Source organism: Corvus kubaryi, unplaced genomic scaffold (genome assembly GCF_017639235.1).
Source record: "Corvus kubaryi isolate FWS band 111438036 unplaced genomic scaffold, C.kubaryi_AGA036_p1.0 76, whole genome shotgun sequence".
In the NCBI taxonomy this organism is placed as follows: Eukaryota; Metazoa; Chordata; class Aves; order Passeriformes; family Corvidae; genus Corvus; species Corvus kubaryi.
Genome location: NW_024582063.1, coordinates 14,406,703 through 14,430,708, shown reverse-complemented (window position 1 = coordinate 14,430,708; position 24,006 = coordinate 14,406,703). Strand labels below are relative to the sequence as shown.

At 41.2% G+C, this 24,006-nt stretch overlaps 1 protein-coding gene across 6 annotated transcripts in view; it reads right to left on the bottom strand.

The window, feature by feature from the left end:
- TTC7A (tetratricopeptide repeat domain 7A) overlaps positions 1-24,006 on the bottom strand; it is a 172,137-nt gene that overhangs the window by 125,730 nt on the left and 22,401 nt on the right. For 3 of the 6 annotated variants that reach the window (XM_042051890.1, XM_042051891.1, XM_042051893.1), the window contains 6 exons: positions 23,266-23,387; positions 16,795-16,873; positions 13,596-13,756; positions 13,090-13,153; positions 3,197-3,334; positions 2,682-2,765 (listed from right to left, as the gene is read on the bottom strand). In XM_042051890.1, coding sequence (XP_041907824.1) covers positions 2,682-2,765; positions 3,197-3,334; positions 13,090-13,153; positions 13,596-13,756; positions 16,795-16,873; positions 23,266-23,387 — 648 coding nt within the window. Of the gene's footprint in view, positions 1-2,681; positions 2,766-3,196; positions 3,335-13,089; positions 13,154-13,595; positions 13,757-16,794; positions 16,874-16,972; positions 17,210-21,101; positions 21,178-23,265; positions 23,388-24,006 lie in introns of those variants that run through there. The other 3 variants (XM_042051895.1, XM_042051894.1, XM_042051892.1) reach the window with 3 other exon arrangements.

The window sequence follows — 24,006 nt, the reverse complement described above, 5'->3', positions numbered from 1 at the left end:
GAGATCATGAATTGGCTGTGACTGAGACAGGTGAAAATAGATCTTCACCTATAAAAGCTCAAGTGTCCTCTGCATTCTGCAGTCTAGACTGACCACACTCTTTTCTCATCAGTTCTTTCTGCTACACTGGAGCACTTGCTTTTATATGAACTCCATCCTGCTATCAAGCTGCAAAGCAATATAAAAATGTATGCCACATCTCCCGCTGGCAAGATGACGCATTGCAGAGTATATGACAGGAATCCTCAGGGAATACTTTGGGATTAGAAGTGAAATACTGCACAGATGGGATTGTTGGGTAAGGGAATTCCCTCTGACCCACATAGGGCTCAGAACATTTAGCGCTTTTACATCAGTAGGCAAGATCAGGACATTTTACCTTGTAAATATTTAAAGTGTAGGCAAAAAGACACGATGTACTTGAAAATCTGAAAAGATAGGACAGTTACAGAGATGAAAAAAAATAAAAAAGAGCAACACAAATATCTAAGTACCAAATATTCTGTAACAGGTAGGGAAGGTGAAGAGGTATGCAAACACAGAAGGACAAGAATGGAACTGCCATCCAAGTTGTTAGAAGCTAAAGATCAGGCCCCACTTCTCCATGCTAACCTAGACTGAAACAGTCATTCTCTGCATATGCTCACTTTCAACCATCAGCAGTTAAAAATCTTGCTTTGCTCTACAGCAGATTACTAGAGCTACAGCATTGTCTGCCATTGAGAACCAGTTTACACAACTTGTAAAGCCAAAAAAGCTCCCAGCCAAACCCCATGTTCATGGTAAGATTCTGTGCCTTTCTTTCATGGCCTATGTAGTCATTGTTGTCCTCAGTATCAAGGGGTCAGGTACCTGGAAGACTTGCAGAAACACAGAGAGCAGGACTGTGCTAATTCCAGCTGAATTCCAAGGTGAGCTGGACATGACCCCACATAGGTCAGTGCAAGGTATTAGCACCATGGCACCAAGCTCATTGTTTAAGTATTCCACCAGCAGCTTCAGGTTTTGTTATACATGATTGAGTCTAGCCATTGTTTTCAAGCTTGGAATTGGATTTTGAAATGCTTGCACTGAACTTCTGTAGGAATCTGTGAGGCTCTTTCCGACTAAATATCTCTGTTCAGCTCCCTGCTGATCTAACATGCATTGCCAAAGCTTTGGTATCTCATAAATCAGCCAGATCTGTTATATTCAAGAGGAGACAATGATGGATTCCCAGAACAGAGTCAGAGTTTACAAGGTCCCACCCCGGTGCCTCACAGAGGGGTCACTACAGATTTGCCTAGGGTGTTCCACAGTGATTTAGGCTCCACACAATCTCCACAGGGCACTTTTTCCAGTGCTCCACTATCCTTATTTTTTTCCCCTCTTAATAAGAAACATGAACTTGTGTTGCTGCAACTGGATGCCATTGTGTCTTGTCCTAGCCACCACAGACAAGATTAACCCCTTCTTTTAAGGGCCCTTGAAGACTTGTTTCTCTTAAACTTTTTTCTCCCCTTTAAGGTGAAAAAAATCATTTCAGTCTTTCCATAGTACTGCTTACTATACCTGCTATACCCTTAGTCACATCTGGTCTTTATTAGACTTTATCTCATTGTTCTGCCGTTTTTCTGAAGTAGAATGCTTAACAACAGTCTTCCAAGATAAGGCCTTGCCTATGCTCACAGAAGTGAAGGAATCCCTTCAGACATCTTCCAAGCTCTGCAGCCACTTTCACCTCACAAGAAGACAATTTCTTTACAAGAGCATAGATTCATCTCCTATTTCCATGCCAAGGCCACTGTTTCCAGCTCAGCTTACAGCCATAGAAGGCCAGCAGTAGCTGTTATTTGGCAGATGAGTGCTAGTTGGTGGTCTCCACTCAGGTCCACATGGATTCCTGTACACTCCATGGGCACAGAATACAGGACCATATTAAGTGGTCTACTCTGCACAGCATCAATTTGCTCATACCTCCCGAAAGTGTAAGTGGGGACTCCAGGATGAACTGGCAAAATTTTGTACCATCCACATTTCCTACAAAAGTCCACTCTTTTTAAGACTAATAAAGTAAAGCTCCCATTACCTTTGCCTGCTTTTCACAATCACATTTCAGCAATCTCAGTGGTTTACTGATGACTTCCACAAATACCACACTAATTTAAAAAAACCACTTATGCTGAAACACACGACCATGCCAACATTCACACTGTTTCTTTTTCTAGAGCATATTTTGCACCAAGTACTTTAAAAATATTAAACCTTACAAGTTCTCTATGAAAAAACATTAACATTTGCTTGAAACCACAGCTTAAGTCAACTGCCCAGAGACACACAGAGTGAGCTGATGGCAGTTTTAGACATCAGTTCTTTCTTATACTGAGCCCATTTATGTTGAACCTGCAGACAATGGACAGCTGTATAATGCTTTTCGACCCACAGCTATGCACAAAATCCATTTTTCTCCTTGATAATGAGAAAAAAACACTACACAGAAAGAAGAGTACTCAATACCAAACACACAGCCCCGATCACAAAGTGCAATCAGAGACTAAAAGGAGAGCACTGTCCTTCCATCGAGCTGCCTGATGGCACCTACACCCACAACACACATGACTCTACACATTCAAACGAGTCATCTAGATACACTCTTCCCGAGGAAAATGTGTCCTTTCTGAGTCCCTTGGTTTGAACCTTACCTTTCCACAAGCTACCATGGACAGGGCAAGTTGGTAACAGAGGTGAAATTCACCAAATGCAAACTTCATGGCTCTCTCCAAGCACTGAGAAAGAAATGATGAAAGAAATATCAGATTTTATTTATTTTCCTTCTTACACTTTTTGTCAAGACTGCTGCTTGGGTCAGGAAACAATCTGTTGTGGCCCTGGAGACCAAGGTTTTTGTTTTTTTTTTTTTTTTTTTTCATTTACACTTCTCAGCTAATGGGACTTGCTAGTGTACATCATCACTTCAAAAGGCAGCCACTTTGTTCAAGTGCCTACCTATAAATTACACTAATGTCTCAAACAGTTCTGTGTGCATTTCATATGGCCTGTGTGCATACATATGGCCTGTGCTGCCATAGCTCTGTAGGTGTCTCTGCTAATTGCTAACTAGCACACTCCATGTGCACCTTCCCCACAGAGCCACTGCAAAGAGGGGCTCTGCCAGTGTGTTTGGAGGGACAGCTTGGGCAGAGGCTGGGGGAGGTACCTCAGACAGCATCACATACTGCCCTCTTCTGCCCAGCGTGATGCTGAGGAGGTCGTAGACTGCAGAAGCATCCTGGAGGCTGACGGCTCGGTCATCCTGCTGCTCGGGGGCTCGGCTGATCACCGCATCCCGGTTCGCCTGAGCACAGACACAAGTGAGGCATCAGAAACCAGCAGAGCAAAACAGAACTGACTCCTCCATAGGAAGCTACACCCACCACTCACAGCATTTTGTTTAAAATCATCTCAAGGCTTTTTTCTTTTTAAAGTGTATCCCAACATAAGGAAGGTGTTTCCACAGAGGTGCTTTCTACCCACATGAAGCAAACTCAAGAAGATGGCTGTATTTACAGAGAGGAACTGCTACACATACCTCATCTGGATTTGTGTCACAGAATTAGAGCATTATGAAACAGACCTACCAGATCCCATTTCCTCGACAATTAGAATTTCAAGGCCATCCTTAAACCATCTTCCTTATTTCCTCAATAATTAGAAATTCAAGGCCATCCTTAAACCATCTTCCTTATTACTTCAACTGCCTGCAACTGTGATAACTGCTTCCATGGTTGATAATTTATCTTCTACATCTACACTAGATTTCCTCACAATAGCATCCATTTTTGTTGTTCTTTTCCGCTACTCACCTTTTATTTTTTAATTTGAGCAGCTTGCCTAAGTAATCAGATTTGCCTGCCATCAACTTAAAGCAATTAGAGATTTGGGCAATGCAATACCAAATATTTTTTTTTAAATATATATTAAATATGTCTTAATTTTGCTAATCTATCAGTACACTTCTGGGCCTAGATCAGGAAGAAACATTACTTTTGGCAGAAAACGATCAGTTCAGCAATTTCCAAGGCTGTCCCAAAATGCCACATGCCACAGACTCAGATTTACCTCAAGAACCCAGCCCTTTGCGTTTCTGAGCACAAAGAGGCAGACTACAGCTACAGAGTAAACGGAAAAGTCCCGCTGACTCCCAAGCACAGAGGAGCTCACCCAGACTGCCCAGCCTCTGGGAGAGGCAGTGCTGGATGCCACTGAGCCTGAGCACTGACACCACAGACACACTGCCTTGGGCTCCTCAGCTGAAAAGGGTGCAATATCAGGCACTCAGGTCTAGACATCTAAAAGATCAGAAAAATTAAGAAAATTGCCAGCAATTTCACCTTGAGCAAAGACAAACAAAATGTTCCCTCCTTGAAACAGGAAGGTTATGAGATTTATTTTGTAATACAACTATAATCTTGTATCTATTTCTTTCTAATTGTGGGGAGATATTTTTTTTTCTGTAAAAAAGGTTAAACATGGGAATTAAGTGTAACAAAAATTTCCAGAATATGCAGCCCTTAAAGCCCACGCATATTTCACTGTGATTAAGCTGCAGCTGTTTCATTATGATTTTATCTGTGCAATGCCCCAGTTCCAAGCACTCTTCATCACAGCCTCCAGCCAAGACTGCAAACACAACTACTGACAACTAACACAATCTCAGCCGAGAGCTAAATGGTGACTGCAGTTAAAGGCAAGCTGACAGATCAGACCCAGCCTAGTGTTTGCACAAATAAACTTACACCAACTCCTGCAGCCACAAAAGCATTTTTCTTTCGCATGCTACTGCAAACGATGTAACTTGCACTTAAAAAAATAGTTCAGAACAACAGATTGCATGACAGAATGAAACCAACTTTAAAAATTCTGCAACCAGAATACAGAGGCATAGCTTGTCTACCTTTATTAGCAGAAATAGGTAAGAATAAAAAAATAAATAGATGTTTAAGCTCTGTTTGGATTTAACATAAGACTGCTACTTTAAAAGGAAAAAAGGAGTTAAGTAAAAGGCATGTACTGTATGATCCTTATTGCCAAGTGAATCCTCCTACAGTTTTTTCTGCACTGGTTACACAGTTATGACAACTGTTTGTAGCAAACAGCTACTGAGCTAGCACCCCCATGCTCTGTAATCATCAACCTCCCATTACAGTCAGCTACAGCCTGATGCTTTTTTTTTTTTAACTGGATGCATTAGCACATACAGAAAATTAATTAAAACTCATGACTGTCCATCAAGTTTTGCCACAGATACTGGTACTAGAAGGAAGAACACAGCCCAATCCTACAAAAGCAGGAATATAGGGCAAATTACAAGGATGCAACATTCTAAAACTGCAGTCATACTGAACATACTGTACATATCATACTTTACCCAAGACAACAGTTAAATGCAATATATGCATAGGCATGAAGAATATTCTTTCCAAGAAGGTCATAAACCTGCTGATTTTGCTCAAGCTTTTAAATCTCAAAGCCACAGAAGGTCTCTGCAATCTATCACTCTCTATGCTTGTACGCATAAAAGTTGCCACTAGCAAAGTCATTGTTACTTCTATCTCCACAATTTCTTCAATACTGAACCTATTCCCAACTGCTAATTCCAGCTGCTCTAAAAAAATAAATCAAGAGCCCACATTATCACAGAGACATAAAAACCCCACAAACCTCAAAACCAAAAGATGCAAACCTCATAAAAAACTGACTGAACAGTAGCAAGAATATGGAGTGTGTCTAACACAATACCATCCTAAGGCTCAAGGTACCACTGCAGTGTATGTACAGAGGTCAGCAAAGGGAATGTGAATCAGTTTCCTGAACCCACTCAGGAAAATGGCATGTTTCTGTGACCCACCTCTCACAGAAGGCAGGCTGCTGTCACCCAGACCACCACTAACTTTTTTTTTCTTTGCCTTTGTTTACATTTTTGTAAGTATTAGTTTGTCAGTGAGAAATCCTGACAGTCACTGGCAAGTACAGGTGCAAAACAGTTGCAGAGTTACGCAATAAAGAATACACCCATTCTGTGGGATGGGGAATTTTACCTACAGAAAGGTACACAGAGAGGCACCTCATTTTGCATTTGAGAATGCAAAAATTCTAAGCTATTAACAACACCATTTTTTTAATACCTGTGTTTCTGTTGTGCCAGACCACTAGTTTTCCTGAACACAACTGAGAAAAAGGTTATTTGTACAACACTGGTCTCAAGCAGCGTATCTGTATCATGAGCAGCAATTTCAATTTGTCCTACTGCATTATTTCCTCCTCCTCCACTATTAGCAGCAGCAAAACATAGCTACAAATACATTTTCAACACCCTCACCAAGACTATTCCCTTTAAGCTGTTCCCATTGTCACACAGACATGCCTCACAGCACACAAGCAGGATGGAGAGAGATGATGAGTCACATCATCAAGAGAAGCTCTGTTCAAGGCTGTTTTGTGGGATGGAGAAGGTCACCAGTGCTACCGACACAAGCTTCACCACTGGGAATTAGCATAACTTGCATTATAAAGGCAAAAATACACAGTCAATTCCCCTCTCTTAAGTATTCCAAGGTAATCGAGCAACCCAGAGTTGCATCACATTTGCATATTTTGGGATGCATTAGGCACAATTAGCTGTGCACGTAGGTGGCTCAGACATGACACCAATCCTATCTGGGGAGACTAGACACATTTTGTAGTGAGGCCAGACCTAGGACATTGAGCATCTCCAGCCCCCCTTTCCACAGCCCAGTGACACAGCCCTCCTACAGGCCACACATGCCCAGGAGGCTGCAGCCCAGGCTGGTGGCCCTGAGCTAAGCCAGCATTCAGCCATGGTGGTGTCTCTGAATCTGACAGGGCACAGAACCTGGGGGTCAGCAGGGCCTTTCAGTCTGGCTCCAAACACAGCAATGGCACCATATGGGACTTTCAGACCCGTGCTGGCTCTGACAGCAGGGAACACCTCTGCCTTTGCGAGTGCCCGCCGTGCTGAGCTACACACAGCTTGGACCTTCCCATCCACGTACACAGTACGCTCACCTGCAAACTGGATAAGCCCCCTGCCCACAGAAGATTTGCTGTACATCAGTGATGCTTATTTATGGCTTGTTTATTTCAGCAAGAAAGGAAAAGAGCCACAACAAATCCAAACAGCCATTACTTCAGCAGTTATTACGCACACAGTTATGCTGCAGAAAATTAAATTTTACCACAGTACAAAGATGTGCTTCTTAATAAAACGTCAAGCAATTGTATGAATTACAATAGAGATATTCCATGTAGCAGCCCCTTCTCACAGCAATTAGCTATGAAGTATCCTTTAATTGCTCACTTTGAAACATGGCTTCCCCTGCTTTTTTCCAAAGAAGAAAAAGAAAGCAATTAAAATCTTTAATGAGTGCCTGCTGCCTGCCCCCTAATTCATGGGCATTTGAATGTTCAACTTGTGTCTTTTCATAATAGACGTAATTGCCAGATCCACTGCAACCCATCTATACAGAACGGCAGCATGTTTTACACAGTGTACTGTAATAATGTAATTGGTGTGATTCAATACTACCATTAAGAGAGAAAAACAAATGCTGTGTGTGTAAGATTGACAACAGGCCTTTGAAATCATGCAATTGATGCCTTTTCTGCTAAGAGCTGGGAAATATTTATACCATATCCTTTGGGTCGCCCTTCTGGTTGTTTTGCCTGTACTGCCAACAAAATGAATGAATTCTTCATAATGGCAAGAACCCATTCAATGGATGAGGCTACAGACTTTTTGCCTAAGCTATTGATCATCTCTACACAGCACCCGAAGGTTTCCCTCACTAACATATGCAAAGAAAGTAGTCAGGGTTGACTGCAAAGCTGCTGTGAAAATGACGTGTACATTAGAACAGGGAGGACTAACCATGCCCCAGGAGCTCAAAAAATTTCTCTCAGAGAGATACTACAACTCATTCCACTTCAGACCAGAAGCACAGCAAATGAAAACTTATCTCCTTGTGAACTGCATGGCATCTGTCTCATTTCTGGTAATCAACAGACCACAGGTTACTGGTGCCCAATTCAGATGTCTCATCAAAACAGCCCATTATAACTGCTTATTAAATGTGACGATATAGATATGTTTTACATGTTTCAGGTGCATTCTAACACCCTGTACTGTAGCAGAACTAATTCTGGAAACATCACCGAAAGCAACGCAGACATACGCCCCCCATCCAAAGCTGCCAAATGACCCTACACGAAAGGAACAGAGAGAAGCAGAAAGTAAGGAAGGTTGTTTATGGATACTATCTTGGGTTTTGCTAACAGTTATCTGGATTTAGAAAGCTATCTTCCAAGAATTTAAATCCTCCTTGCACATTTGGAAACAAGACTTACTACTGCAAAGCAGAAGAAAAAAAGCTCTCATACCCTGTTCTCCAGCAACTCACATTAGAACCATTTATTCAAGAGGTAACTAGCAGAGGTAGTGTATTTCCCACTAGAAACATCCTGCAGTCCATCTCTGCAGGTCCCAAACACATAACTTTTGCAAACCAGCTAAAGAGACAGCCAGATTTGCTACTGTAAGTGCACAACCACGATTTGGCAGGAACCAACAGAGCAGGCAACCCCGTCCCCCAGTTGTCTCTTTCAGCTGCCATAGTCCAATGGCCCTCAGTAAAATAGTCATGATGGGAATCCAGCTGTTGTATCATCACTGGGCTTGGTGCCATTTAAAAAAAAAGGAAAAAAAGGAAAAACCAACCTACAAAAGCAACCAGAGATTCTTCTCCACCAATGTATTTGTTGGACAGCGTTATTTTATAAAACTAGGAACTGTAGAGCTAACAGGTTTTATTTATTTTTGTGCTTAAAAATACATGGGTTTAATGTTGTTCTGTTAAAGGCATGCTCACAGCCATGAGTTTGTTCTCACCAGTAAAAAGAACAGGACAAGTCCCAGTATCCTACTTCCCCCCTCACCATCTGTTCCATGCTCTCAGGCCCTCCAAGGTCAAATCGCCTTTAGGGATTCAAATCAGAGATAAGATGGGGATGACATTTCTAATCTTTGTTACACAGGCACAGAATTTATTCGTTTTGGATACAAGAAGCTTCATTTCCAATATGAGTGAATACAGAGCCAAAAAAAATAAACCATGTTACCTAGTATGTTTGGTGGACCACATCAGCCAAAATCCCCAGCTGTTAAGAGCCAGCATTGCCAGCACTGAATAAAGGCATTTCAGACTGTACGTTGGACCTCAGATTCCAGAAGGGAAGGTTTCTAAATGCAAACAAAGAACTTTTTCCTTTTTTTAACCTCAAAAGTAAACACAAAAAGTAATACGAAGTGTTCCATTCCTGGCTCTGAGAAGCTTCTGGGTAACTTTAAAGGCAGTGCAGTCAACTCTGAATACTCCTGAGAATGGCTATTAAAATAAACAAACCTGCAGGGTTAGTCATGCCAAACCTTCTCTGTCTACACCCTCCAGCTCAAAGCACCGAAGTCCCTGATGGTGGAACCAGTCCTGTTCCCACTAGTAGGTGATGCAGAAAAATCACACTCCAGCAAGTCACAAGATGTCCTCAGTTCTCCTCACAAACAGTGTCACTGGTTTAGATGGGTTAAACACAGTAAGAAGGAGGACTAGTGGTTTAAAAATAGGCAAGTCCATTTTTCTCCAACATGTGATAGGAACGCATCATTCTGCCACAGCCTGAGCTTGTAATGGCTGTCACCAGCTGGCCTTCTTGGGCTGAAGAAGAGCATTTTTCCCCTCTCAGAAACACAGCCCATAACTTATGCTATACAAAAGGAATGAGAGAGTAGCCAGGAGGCCCAAACTCCCATAAAGACAGCCCTGACTGTGGCAAGCTTCAGGCTGCCTGATTTGTTTCACTAGATTCCCGCATGAGAACTGTACAGCCAAAGGCTGTGACTAAGAAACAGCTGGCACAGAGAAGGAACGTTTGCCAAGCTCAACAACCAGGATTCTTTTCATTGTTTACTGAGATGCCTCAGCTTACGAAAACAGACTCCCATTTTTAACAGGACATAAAGAACACAGGACGCAATTCGTGAGAGTGCCAGGGCAAAACAGGCTACAAGCTTTCACTGTAAGTGTTAATACATCCACAGAAGCACCTTCAGAGCCATGAAAGAGGCTACCATGTTATTTGGCCATTTGAAAACCTTTTACATACACAGGCTCAAAGGCAGAGTGAGTGAAATACTGAAGGAACCCTTAATTGCCCCTTTATTCTCATTTCATCCCACCATAATATGCAAACTGGCTGCCTTGCAATGCAAGGGAAAGTGATAAGAAGTAATCACAAGCCAGAACCCTCCACCATTAAGAGCCAGAGAAGGTTTGGTGAGAAATAGGGTCTGGCTCTCAGAAACCTCACGGCAATTTCCTGCTCTCCCCTTTACAGGAACAGTTCTACTCCCCCGTAAGATCTCCTTGGTAGTCACACAGATCCTGGCAAAGCAGATGTCAGCTTCACCTTAGGAATGCAAGTCAAACGCAAAAACAGAGTGAATTTCCGCAGCAAAGGTGTTCCAGGTGTATACTTCTTGAAAAAGTACCATGTCTCCTTTTCAGCACGTATTTACTTTGAGGTTCTCTGATGATTCATGCTCCTCCCCAGTACATCTTTGCTCTGTGTCCCCTCCACAGGCTGACAATTTTTTCTGTCCCTCCTTCCCCTAGTTTTGTCCCCCTTCAAGGTCATTTTGGAGTGGTAGGAGTCAGGAACGGGCGTGTGAAGAAGCTGTTTGGATTTACAGTCCTGCAAGAGAATTACAATGGCCTGGCTGCCCTTTGTCAGACAGGAGAAGTACCATTCTGGTGAGTTTTGCTCTGATAGACCAAAGTGTCAGAGTAGCCAACGTAATTGCTTACTTCTGTTTCGTTTTAAGGGGTTCATAATTTTAAGTACTGAAAGAACACCTAATCCAGCCAAAATCCAACTATGTTGCTTATTGGCCTACAGAAACATATCACTACCACTTGGCACTGACATTCTCTCCAGGAAGGAAAATGTTTTATCCAGTTGTTAACATCATATCATTAGGGAGAGACCTCAGTTAGAAATCTGCTTCCTGTTAACTCATTCCACGACCTTCTGTAAGTTTTTTAAAGGAAAAAAAAAATTCACAAAGCCAAAAACCAAAACTTCAAACAAACAACAAACCTGTACATGAGAAAACTCACTAGCCTACAGCAACGCTGTTATAAACAAAATTTCCCCTTCTAAGTACCATAATAAAAATCTACAGGAAAGTATTTATGGATTGCAAACATATGTAAGAATTAGAGTGCTCCCTCTGTTCCTTCACTTAGGAAGAACATTCACGTGGTTCCTAGGTGTATTTCTATACACTTGTCCTGAATTTTAGTTAGAACAAACTCGTGGCAAGGCTGATGCAAGATGAAGGCTCAGATGTGCCATTTCCCCAGAATCAGAAACACAGTTACATGGCTCCTGCAGTGCTCTGCTACAGGATCTTCTTGTATTTGTTTTATACGTAGCAGATCAAAATGCCTTGCATCTTCCTCCAGAAGTTCCTATATACTGGAGGCAGCATTTAAGCATACACAAGCTTACTTATTTAACCTGGAACTCAGCACAGCAATCCAGCTTCTATCAATAGCATTTTCACACTACTTCATCCATAACTTAGCTACAGGACCAGTTAGCTCACCATTTTACACGCTATTGGATAGGGATAACTTTCACCTCCTCGGCAGAACAAGATTGTGGAGTTCGGGGCTCCACATGGCCTCTCTAACTGCAAGTCAGTCCCAGAAAGGCTGGAGCAGCCAGTTCTGTCACTGCTCCAGATCCCGATCCTCCTCCTGCTTGGATCAGCCCCAGCAAAACCCACTGACATGAGTACTTCTGATTTTAATACAAGTGCCCATGATATTCTACAAGCCCTCACTCCTGCCATCTCCACTACTAATTGTGAAAAGCCCTTCTGACTGAAGAAAAGCCCTTGAAAACACAAAGCAGATGTCCTGCAGAGGTGTAATCTAGAGAGCACTGAAAAGCATACAGTAACACTCTGATGTACATGACTTTGAAGTCAATTTAATATTTTGGGGTGGTTCCACCTCTTCAATTTTTCCCCAAATTTTAAAAGCAGACAATATTAAATTGCCTTGTTCTGAAGAAGTTTGCGGAAAAGTGAAAGGACTTGAGCCAGAAGAACCGGACAAGAAAAACCGAAGGAAGCAAAAACTCAGAAGTTTCCACAGTATCTCTTTTCAATTTGTCTGAAAGTTATTAAAAAGTTTCTAAGAAGGTTGTTGATGCTCCAAGGTTTTGAATCTTTGAGGTACAAGTGTCCACGCTGTATTTAAGGCAAAATACACATCACTTGCACACTTTCAGAAAACATTTCTTACACGTTTTCTGTATGTTTGCATCTTCTCAGAACATGAAAATTATCAAAGGTTACCATGCAGTTATTTTTCCTCCAATCTTCTGCCTGCCTCTTAAATGGATTTTTTAAAGCCATCAATGTTATAAATAGAAGAAATCTAATTATTTCACTGTAGCTTATTATGAATGTTTCTGCATGTCACAAGATTCCCTGTATCACTGCATCAGAAACTGTCAAAGATCGCTCCAGGCTGAAACAGCCAAGGACTGCAGACTAAGGCATGAAAGCAGAATATTGCATCCTGCAGTTCCAAACAGCAGGTACCACCATCATGCCTGGCTTTAGGCAAGGGTCTCTTCCTCTCATTCTTGGTCCATAAATCCACACAGATGTTATGAATGGAAACATCTGTCTACTGACAATGTCTCTGGATGTCAGAACCTGCAGGCAGCAATGGTGAATGCAGTAATTTTCTCTTCTTAGACAATTCCCAAAACTCTTCACTGACATTTCATTTAACAAAAGTTATGTCACTAATAAAAGAATAGATAGCATTTTCTGCTCAGCATCTGAACCCTTGTTTCTGTTTATCTAGGGAAGATTCTGTAAACAGAACCAACCAGGAGATATGGTAATGTTAGCTATCCCTTTGCACTATTAATACTACAAACTCATTTTTGGCTTACCATGGATTCACTGATTAAGAGGAGGAGAAGAGCCTCTTCCACGTTGTCTTGAGGGCAGTACACACTGAAAGACAGAATACATTTTTCTGAGGAAGGTCAAGAGTTATCCTGTCAGCCTCTTTCTCATTTCACTAGAGAAGCAGTAACTTGAAACATCTCATGCATAATTCATTTGCTAGGCAATACTTTCTTTGCCAGTTCACACAATTAAAAGCTCTGCAATATATCTTAGATGAGCTATACTGAACCCTAAATAGATTATTTCAATTTCATAGCAAGAACAGCCCTTTGGTTGGATTTTCTCCTTCCTGAGGGGGGAAAAAGAAAAAAAAAAAATCACTCTAAGTTTAATGTTTTATTTTTCCAGCAGACTTTTTAGAGGGAAGCTGAAAAACAAGAAGACACGAAACTACTACATGAAGAAGTGACATAATTAGCAGTACCAAAGAGTGTTCAAATACACTCCTTCCTCCTTCCAATAAACTGAAATAAAAATGAACACTTACTTCTCTTCCGAGTACATCTCAGGCCTCCGACAAAGATGATTGCTAACATAAGACTGATATTCCTTGTTCATGAACTCAGGAAGCGGATCAGATAAAGGGCTCCAGTAACACTCTTCACTGAGGGAATGGAGAAGTACTTGGGCTAACTGTTTGGCTGCAGTCTAGAGATCAGTGAACAGTACGGAAAAACACATACATCAGTGAAGCCTTCTCCAACACAAAACATTCACCCCTCCCCATGTTCCACCTTGGGAAGGAGATGTACCAGCATGACAGTACCATTTTTCAGAAAGCTGAAGTAGCAAGATCAGCTGCTAAGATCTACAAAAGTGTCAGTTTCTTCCCTCCTCAGAAAACCCAGACTTCTGCGTTTACATGGTCTTGTTGCAATGCTCTAGGAAAAAAGCATCAAAAGGGCCTGGCAGCAAGGGATGCTTTGGTGAACAAGGACAACTGATTGCCAGGTGGACTGCTGAGAATCTCACAATAGTTACTATAACAGAGTATGATGACACTACACCATGTTCTCAGCCTCAGAATTTTGTATGCAAGTCTCAGGACCAGAGGCAACTTTTGTGTTAGGTTTAAAAGATCAACCTTTTATCTGTTAATATCACTCTTCCTTGTAGACTTTTATAGTTTCATCTTGGTACTCCTCCTCTCTTCCTGTTGCAGTAAAGGACAGAGGAGGGAAGATGCTTAGGAACTTTACAGTGAGACAGCAACATCACATGTATTTTTTTTACCATCAAGCAGTGAAAGATCCTTAAATACTTGCTTTCCACTTCATATGCACAGCTGGCAAACTGGGCCCAAAAGGAGGCAAGTTAACTTCACTTAGCAAAACTATCTTTGGCATTTGCCCTTGTCTGACACCCATCAAATCTCTAATTTCTTGCACTCAAAATAGATGAGAATGCAAACAAGCTCAGAGATATCAAAATGGGTGGTGTCTTCTGTGAATTCTAAGCAGCACGCCACTCTAAGCTATAAAGTAAATACTGCACAAAACAGAGGGCAGGCTGAAACTTCAGCCCTTCTGTCCTGATACTTGTAAGTTGTATTTTGCAACTTCTCTGACTACTGGATATGTCTTTTATATGAAATTTACACTTTATGAGATGTGTTATGAGCCCACCAAGAGTCATTTTCTTTTAAATACCAGGACAGGTATGTTATAGATGTCATACCACAACATCTATGGGATCAAATAAACCACACTGAGGTTAAAGTTCTTACTATCAATTTCAGAAAAACAACTTGTTTTGATGCAAGGCTCTTGATTTTCATCCACCTCATCACACATGAATTCACTGAATTAGTCTAAAATGCAACCATAGTAGCAACCACTGTCTCTTAAACATCATAAAGGAAGGCTTCATAGATGGCAGTGATCTGAGTGTGCGATGGGGTCTCAAAGAAATATCGTCACGTACAACTCCCTGGAAATCCCAAGACCTTCCATGCCCTCCTACTGACAAGTTACAGAAAGCAGTCTGTTTCTAACTAAGCTTTTCTATGCTTTTTATAGCAAGTAACTATGAGCAAAATGGCCTCAGGCCCTGCAACATTAGCCACTATCATTTTATCATCTCAGTGTGTAATTATTCAGTCAGTTTTACCCTGAGGAGTCAACTCTCCTATATTTTTTTTTCCTACAGTCTTAGAGGGGAGGGAAAATAATAAGCCAGCAACAGAAAGATCTCTACTGGCTCACACAGAAGTAGGAGTACAGTTTGTGGTAAGCCATTCACAAGGCAAGCACCAAATACTTCTAGTGTCTTTAATTTTAATATACAGCACAGTAGCTGTGTAAATTAGCTTCACTCTTGTTTTGAATAAGATCAAACAAACCAGAACAGGCCAAGACTCTGATTTATGTTATTACTGCCTTTGGCTAAAAAAAGCATCATTATGCTTGAAGAACACTGTGATCCCACAAATCAGGGGGAAAAAAAATCATGTGTTTTACTTTCATGCTTGAAAAACTTGTTTAATTAAGCACGTTCCTCCCTTTGCCCTCTTGACGGCTCTTTAAAAATAAGTAAGAAATGAAAATGCAACTTGGAAATCCCAGGAAAAGCTACTGAATGAACACCTTGAGAGTTCCCCTAAGGGATAATTCCCCCAGGGGTGTTGTACAGCTGTCCCCAGTTGCACAGGGACAGGAGCAATTGAGCCACATTCTGTCACAGTCTAGGAGCAGCAGATGGTTAAACTCATTTCAGCAAAATGGTAAAACAGGTGAGCACAAAAATACCGCTGAACCCTGATCTCAGTCTGGAGAAGGATGCAACCATTTGAGTGGACATTTATTTAAGTCATCTCTTCTAATTTCCTGCACAAGCTTCCACATGCATCTGTATTCTCAAAACCACTACGCAAACCCATGCCCACCTCCCCGCCCAACTTCTCTGGAATGACACAGAACACAAAGCAGAACCAAGTACAAGTTCAGCTGTAAGAGTATCAATGCTCTTAGGGCTGCAAAGCTTTCATTCCCAAGACTGCTATTCTGCCTGCTGTTGACCTTGTCACCTCCTGAGTAACTTAAGGACAAGATCTCTCCAAGAGAAGACAGGGAAGAACCAGTTACAGGTCTAAGTTAAACATAAATATTTCTTTACCTGAGACATTTAGGATAAAAGGATGCAAAGATGCAGAATGCCAACACCAAAAAAAAAAAAATTAAAACAATTAAAATCATTCACTACTGCATTGAGGAGGGTTTTACAGAAGAGACACTGCTTGCTGCAAGAGACAGAAGTACTTAATGCTTCTACATGCAAATGAAGAAAGGTGTGCATGCACACTGAAATTGAGAAAGAAAACAAGACGGCGTCACCTGAGGACAGCACTGTCAAACTAAATACATCTCTGTTTCTACCAGGGCTAGAAAATGCACTGAAAACAAGAAAACAAAACAATCAAACAAACAAAAAGCAAAACACAAACCCAACAAAAGTAACCTACACCCCCAAATCTGAAGGCTTGGAGGTTTCAATTGGGCAGGTCTTTGAATTAAGGGGATCACTTGACATATCACTTCCAAAAGTTAAAAAAAGAAAAGAAAAAAAGAAAGAAAAAAGCCAGCAATCAATCATGTGAGGACAAATACACTTTTGTGCTACTGCACTGGTCAATCAAGAAAATTCCTGCATACCAGACTGCCCCACCCTCCCATGTCCCATCCCCTTACCATTTTGAAGGTCTGAGTAGCTTTTGTTTCCACAGTCCGTAGTATTTCTCGCAGACTCCTCATTCCTTTCACAATGTTTCTGTGGGGAAGACAGAAAAAAAAAAAAAAAGAAAAACCCCTAAAATCAGCACACTGCAGACAGAATATTTTTATAATGTGCCAAAGCTCAGCAACACACCTGATATTCAAACAGCCCGTGGAACAACCACTAACACTGAATGTGCAGTAGCAGACAAGTCACTCTGAGGCACAGACAGGACAATGGCACAGAGCAAGGCAGCGACTGCAGCATTGCCTACTCCAGATGGCTTCCTAAGAGAAGATCACATTCACATTTGATGAACAGAGGGGACATTTGGAAGCCTTTCGTAGCTCATATTTATAAAGCAGATGCTGCTCCTTAAAAGCATCCACATCTCCTCTTCATACACACAGACTGTACTTGTTTGAATTATACTGAGCTTACGTGATGCTTATAAATGACGATTTCTTTTAGGTGGTGCTTAAATGTCTTGTGTCTGATGGTCCAGGCACATGATGAAATTACAGTGGTTTAAACAGTTTATTATCAGGCAGTTAAGTTGCAGTAACTGTCTGCAAGCACAACTTAACCTGCAATAAGAGTGTTAGACTAAATAAAACAAAAATTAAAAAAAAAAAATCACATTACTCTGCATACACCATGAGCAATTAAAGCTGACTAGTTGCCAAATGCTATCTTAATCATGTGTCTGTGCACTCAGAGGGATGCAGAGAGGAAAGATTAAACACTGGACATATTAGTTAACACACTGGCAGCCTATCAGCTGTTCAAGGCTAAGGACACGGCCCCACCACCACAGTAACTGCAAAATGGTTCAGTGCACATTCACTGCAGGGTCAGAGCTACCCTAAGAAATACAAGCTATCAGAAAAGGAGCAATGTTGTACAAGACAACAAAATAAGCAGCTGTACTGGTACATTAACTGCCACTTCAGCTTATCCAGGAGAATTTTCTGTGCAGACAAAAGCTAAATTTAATTTAAAAAAACAAAGCCATAAAAACTTTTTCTGTCAAACTGATTAAATTTTGAAGGTAAGCAGTACAGACTGCATTTGTGCCTGCTTTCATGCACTGCAAACCGTCTTGCACTCCAGGATCAACAGCAAACATTTGATGACAATAAAAAAAAAAGTAATCATTTTGGGGGTGGGAGGATAAAAATGTGATCATGTTTACCATGAATACTGGCTACATAAAATGCCACCCTAAAGCTTGTACTCACCATGCCACACAATGCAAATGCTTATGGCCTTACTTCCAAGCAATACCCATCTCAGTTTTAAGCTGTGAAGTAATCTATAGACTACCTAATCATGGCCAATGTACAGGCAAGCAAGAAAGTAAGACAAGAGCAAAAACACTGAAGACTTGTAGAGAAAGTCAGAATGCTGTCTCTTTTACGTCCACTTTCTCCCAAGTAAAAAATGCGCTTTGAGTTTCTCAAGGGGAAAAAAGCTCAGGGAAGTTTTTGTAAGCTGGACTTAAATACTTCAGCAAGCTCTCCAACAACAGGGCCAAAACACCAGGTGCTTTTTAGTGGGTCTAGAATAGAATATACTCACAAAGATGGAGTTCTGGACCTTATGCACAAGCAGTGACCAAATCCAACTGAACTGTTTACATGGTATTTACTATCAGACAGAAAAAATTAAAAATTCCCCCATCTAAACAAAATTCAGCTGCCCAGCTGTTCTCCTTGATTACCGAAAACTACCAGCATTTTCTGTTCTTCCATGGACTCCTTAAGAGGCTGGACAGAAGAGTTATGGAGGATAACAGTTCTACAGCATTTTCAAAAATGCATTTGTTTAGGTTTCTTGTTAGCATAATGATATTTGTCTTAATACAGTGCCAATGAATTGCATTAACCAGCATCAGAAAGAAGACTAGTGACCACTTGCAAAGCCAATTAATTTCACATTTGGCACATACTTACAAGAAAAACCTACAGAATGTGATAAAAGGAGACAGCTCTGTTCCTAGAAAACTAAAGCACCATTACAGTTCAACATTTTAGACAAGGCCATAAAACAAGCCTCCTGGTAGAAACACCTTGCTCTGGGATGGGGGGAAGGGGAGAAGACAAACAAGGAATAGACACACTGAAGTGAATGAAAGAATAAATGGCAAATTGCTGTCCATCTGCAGCAGTCAGGGCTGGAACCATGCAGCACATGACAAATGCTTAGGAACACCTTTAACAGATGGCAGCAGTGCAAAACGGATGGCACAGGAGGAGCACCCAGCACTCACCACCTCCCAGACAAGTGCCCATGTGGTCAGGATCTATCAAAGAGCACCCACTCGATCCCCTGAGCTCTCAACAATACCAGTTCTACAGGACTGAGGATTTGGTTTGGCAGCTTTTGTATTCTGAACTTTATCGAACATTACTGAGCCATGACAGGAGACAGAGCACACCTGCCAGCGTTTTGCAAACATAGGAGTTTGTCTTTCCACTCTACTGTTCCAAGCCAGGAGACCATCCCAGCACATTTCATTTCAGGCATACGAATTGCTCTGCCCATAACAATAAGGAACTCACTGTTCCGTTAATATATGCTCTTTACATACTAAACATGCACTTGAAGAGATATATATTTTTTTCAATTAGGACCTTAAGAAGTTAAGAAAAAGAAAAGTATGTATTTGAACAGAAATACACGCTATGTAGATGACTGGATGAGGATGCAGACAAAGCCTCCAGCAACCAGTGGTGAAAACACTTGATCTTACTTAGATTAGAAACTAAACAATCTTGAGTCCCTGCAAGACTTGGGTAGAGGACTACCTGGAAATCCCAGGTAATGCTGCCTCAAGCCATGGCATCATAAGTGAACATTAGATCATGGAAATGAAATTAGTTGGAAGAGTCCATAGGCCCCTATTGTATTGCTAAGAAGCCAGAAAAAGAAATGAGGAAAAACAGGAAGAGAAAAGCACATGATCATTAAACTGCCTTGGTTTTAGCCACAGTAGTGGCCAGAGCACCATTTGAACAAAACATGATGAAGTGCAGTTTAGGATTCAGTTACGGCTAATCTAATAAAAATGAACACAGACAATCATGGGCACAAACTGTGACAAAGAGCAACTTGAAACTCCAGTCAGTCCAGCTTGGCATAAAAATATGTTTTGTTTGTGCATGTACCCTGTTAATATAGATGAATTACCAGTCCATGAATCAAAGTAGTCATATCAGAGTTATGTCACATAGTTCGGTTAACACTACATAAAATTTTAAGACACAAGAAAATAAAGAAGTACACTGTTTTCTATGCAAATTGCTGGGAAAAATATTGACAATAAAAGAGTGGACCATGGACACAAAGGTCTGCAAAGACAGTGCCCCAACAATATGGTCACCAGCAGATCATGTTCTTATCCCCATTCATTTACTGCTAAAACAGCTAGTTGCTGAGAGATAGAACAAACCATCTTGAGATAATTACATAGCAGTTTGCATAGTCACCTCTCCAGAGTAAAGCAGTACTCAAAGCACAGAAACAGCAGCAACACCACTGCCTTTGCCCACCTCCTTTTGCACCTCTGCACCTCACCCAGGTTTCTAACAAACCATACCCTCTCCTTAAACAGCTGTTCGTGCACAGACACAAAATGCACCTAAAGAAAAGGCAGTAAGAAATGAGCCTTATGTTTATACATCTGCATCAAAAAATAACCAAAACCAAACAAACCAACTAAGACCCAAAACCTAGTGCAGGTGATAACATGAAGACAACTGGCTGCCTCTTACAGTATGACAGCATCTGCCTTCCTATGTTCTGCATCCATAGCATCAACATTCCTCACTGGAGGACCAAAAGAAAGCTTTCTTGGGTTGCAGCATGGCAAACAACTGCAGGAAATGCACCTGCAGCAACACAGTATTTTTAAGTAGCATGTTATTAAAAGCATCTGTGACTTCCACAGCTGCAAGACTTGCTGCTCCTTACAGTTGGCAGTTCAACACCTGAAGGGGAGACTGGATCTTTCTTTTATATTGCTGCCTTCTTTCCACTGCACACTGCAAGAGAAAAGGGCATCCCTGACCACACTCCAAGAAGAGCACATCTGATCCTGTCAGCAGGAACAAAAGCATAACAACAGCACTTGGATCTCGCAGCTCTTTTGCCTGTTGAGACAAGAATAAAGCCCTCACTATTCCTTTTGTACACATGTAGAACTGGGGAAGGACATCCCACCTGGTAGAACCTACCCCCTGACAGCTTGAGCAGTCATCATCCACGGCTTATTTCCTACCTGAACACGCTGGAAGCAATAAGGTGAACAAAAGCATTTCTTTGAGCTGTTCAGTATCAGGTGGAGTAATCTATTATACTCATGAAGCATCCTAAAAAGCTTCTTCCCGTACCCCTCCCCTTTCCTTAACATATCCCAATGCTGCTTATGCCCTCTTGTGGCAAAAACCACACATTAGTATCAGCCGCGGGGGCGGACAAGTTGCCACATCCCATCAGGCTCTTTTTATCCCACCGGACCTTCCAACCCTGGCTGATGTTTCTCACTTGCACCGAAGGAGGTAAGGAGCCCATGGGATTCCACTCCCATCCCAGCTGCAGGAGCTCCATTGCTATTTCATCAGGAGACAGCTACAGAGAACATTTTGCTGCTGTTGCAGCAATTCATCTTATAATCAAAGCACAGTTTAATTCACACATATTTTGCTTCAAATTGTTTTCCTGGAGGGTTTTTGTGGTTTGTTTTTGTTTGGGATTTGGTTTTTAAGGCCATCATTAAAATAACATGGGAAGGGAGCATGCAGGGGCCCACAGTAAAAGCCAAAATATCCCACTAGATATAATGAACGCATCACTGATGAAGACTGAACTTACAATGCTGCTGAACAAAATGATCACTAGTTTGATATTCAAAAGGTGCCTAGAGGACATCAGTGCCATATGTTCTAAATGGGATTTTATTTTACTACATAGTTAATGAGCTTACTGGCAAGACCTGAGTTTTTTTGTTTGCCATGAGAAGGACAGAGGGTTAGGAAAGCACATACTGTGCCACAGCTGGCCAACCCCCAGCTCACCTGGGAAAACCACATACCAAGAGGACACTGAGACTACGCTTTACAAGTCCATGCTTTTCTCTCTGCATAAACTTGTACTTGCCTGACTAAAGGGGTCATTTTACAACATCTGAGCTTTGTGTTTTTGTAAGCCTCCAGGTTCAAACAAGGCTTACCTGAAGGCACCTCTCATGGATATGCTTACAGGTACAGCTTCACTCTACATGCATGGAGAACAGTGGCTATTCACAGTTGCATTTAAAGTCACTCTTGGAGGATAAAAAGGTAGCAAAAACCCTAAACAAGAAGCAACCCTCCTCCAGCAGAATCAAAAAACGGTTTAAATTTTCTACAGAAGAATTTAAACTAATTTTTGCTGGGATTTTTTTTCCTAGTTTTCATCTTTTTAATCTTCCCTATTTTTTTTTTTGCTTTCTTCTCCATTTTACTCAGCAGGAAAGGAAGTGAAGAAAATGAGAGAAAATATCTTTGACTGTGGGTGAAGGCAAAAAAAGCCAAAGTTAAATATTTGTGAAGACAGTTTGTACTGAGAAACTCAGTATCTGATTCCTTGAGAATAAATGGAGTAATATAGTGCAAGAACAGGACTAAGGAAGGATAGATTCTTACAAGTGCTGTTTACACATGCTGAAGAGACACCCTCCTACATGACAAAATCTCTCCATTGGATGACCAGAGTTAATTACATTTTGAAGACACGTTTAGGGAACGTCTGAAGGCCTGGTTTAGGAACAGCCTGTCCTCACCAACGACCTTTGGAAGTGGGCTTTCACAGTGTCTTTTCTGCTGGTCTCGAGAAGGTTTTCCACAGGTGAAATTCACTGTAGGCTTGTACATATTAACTCCTCTTGCCCTTCTGAAGTTCACTAGGAGCTGTATTTCAGAGGTGTAATAAATCCCCTGGAGCAGCACTGTTCCCACATGCATTCTCCATAGTAAAAACACACAGATTTGGGGCATTGATCGGGATATTTAAGACCTCAGACAAACAAACAAACAAATAAATGAAAGAAACTACCTGTAAGACTTTACTGAACTCTAAATCAGGTGCTGTGGCTGAAAATTTTAAGGGCACACAGCAGTGTAAATTCCACTCTCTCTTTACGGTCAAACTCCCCTTGTCTCCACAGGGAACAAAGCTGAGTCAAGACAAGAAAAATTTTCTACCCCGCTCTACTTGCAGGTCTGGAAAAATGATGCTTAAGACTCTTAAGAAAGACAGAGAGACACAAACAGGAGAAACGGAAGGACACTGAGGAGACTTGAGGTAAGCCAGCAGCCAAAAGTCATAAAGAGAAAAAAATTAGTCTTCATCTGAGACAAAACATGCAATATTATGTAATTTTATTAATATCTGCATCCACCTACCCTTTCTTTAACTGAGTCACGTAGGCACTCTGTAGAGCTGCTTCCAGAAAGTAGGAAAGTTCAAACTCAGAGTAAGTCACATTGCTGCCCTTGATACTCCTTGAATGTGTGTTGTTTAAGGTCTGTGAGGAAAAAAAAGAAATATCTGGGAATACAGACAACTGTTGGAACTAGCCAGATCCTCATGAGCCAGTGACATCTTCAACAATAAAATATTACCTTTATTAGCTATTCAAAAATGTTACAAAATCAATTTTAAAATAAACTATACAATTACTTCCATGAGATATTCTGCATGCAATACGGGTTTTAAAACACCATCCATTATTACTTTCCAACCTTTAATAAAGTAAGTAGAAAGCCACATATTAACACTAACAGCTTGAGAAATACCACTCACACTACAAAGATCCAGCATCTTGCACAGAAATATTAATACAATGTTTGAGTAGGTTTATCTAGTTTAATATAACAAAAATATTTGTTAAGAGTTAGCAAGCCGTCAGGAGTCCTGACGGAAGAATCTTCATCCTTCCTCTATTTGTCCTATCAAAATCTCTCCTGGTTTTGCTTCCTTACCGGTAACAAGCAGCTTCCATTGCTGAAAGCTGCTTCTCCAAAGCAGGGTTTTTCATTTAGGACTGGAGAAGGACTTTTACTTTTACTTGAACTTTTACTATGTCTATCAGCAATCCTGCATTTTTGTCTCTGTGTCCAGAAGACAACTACGTGAAAGGAGGT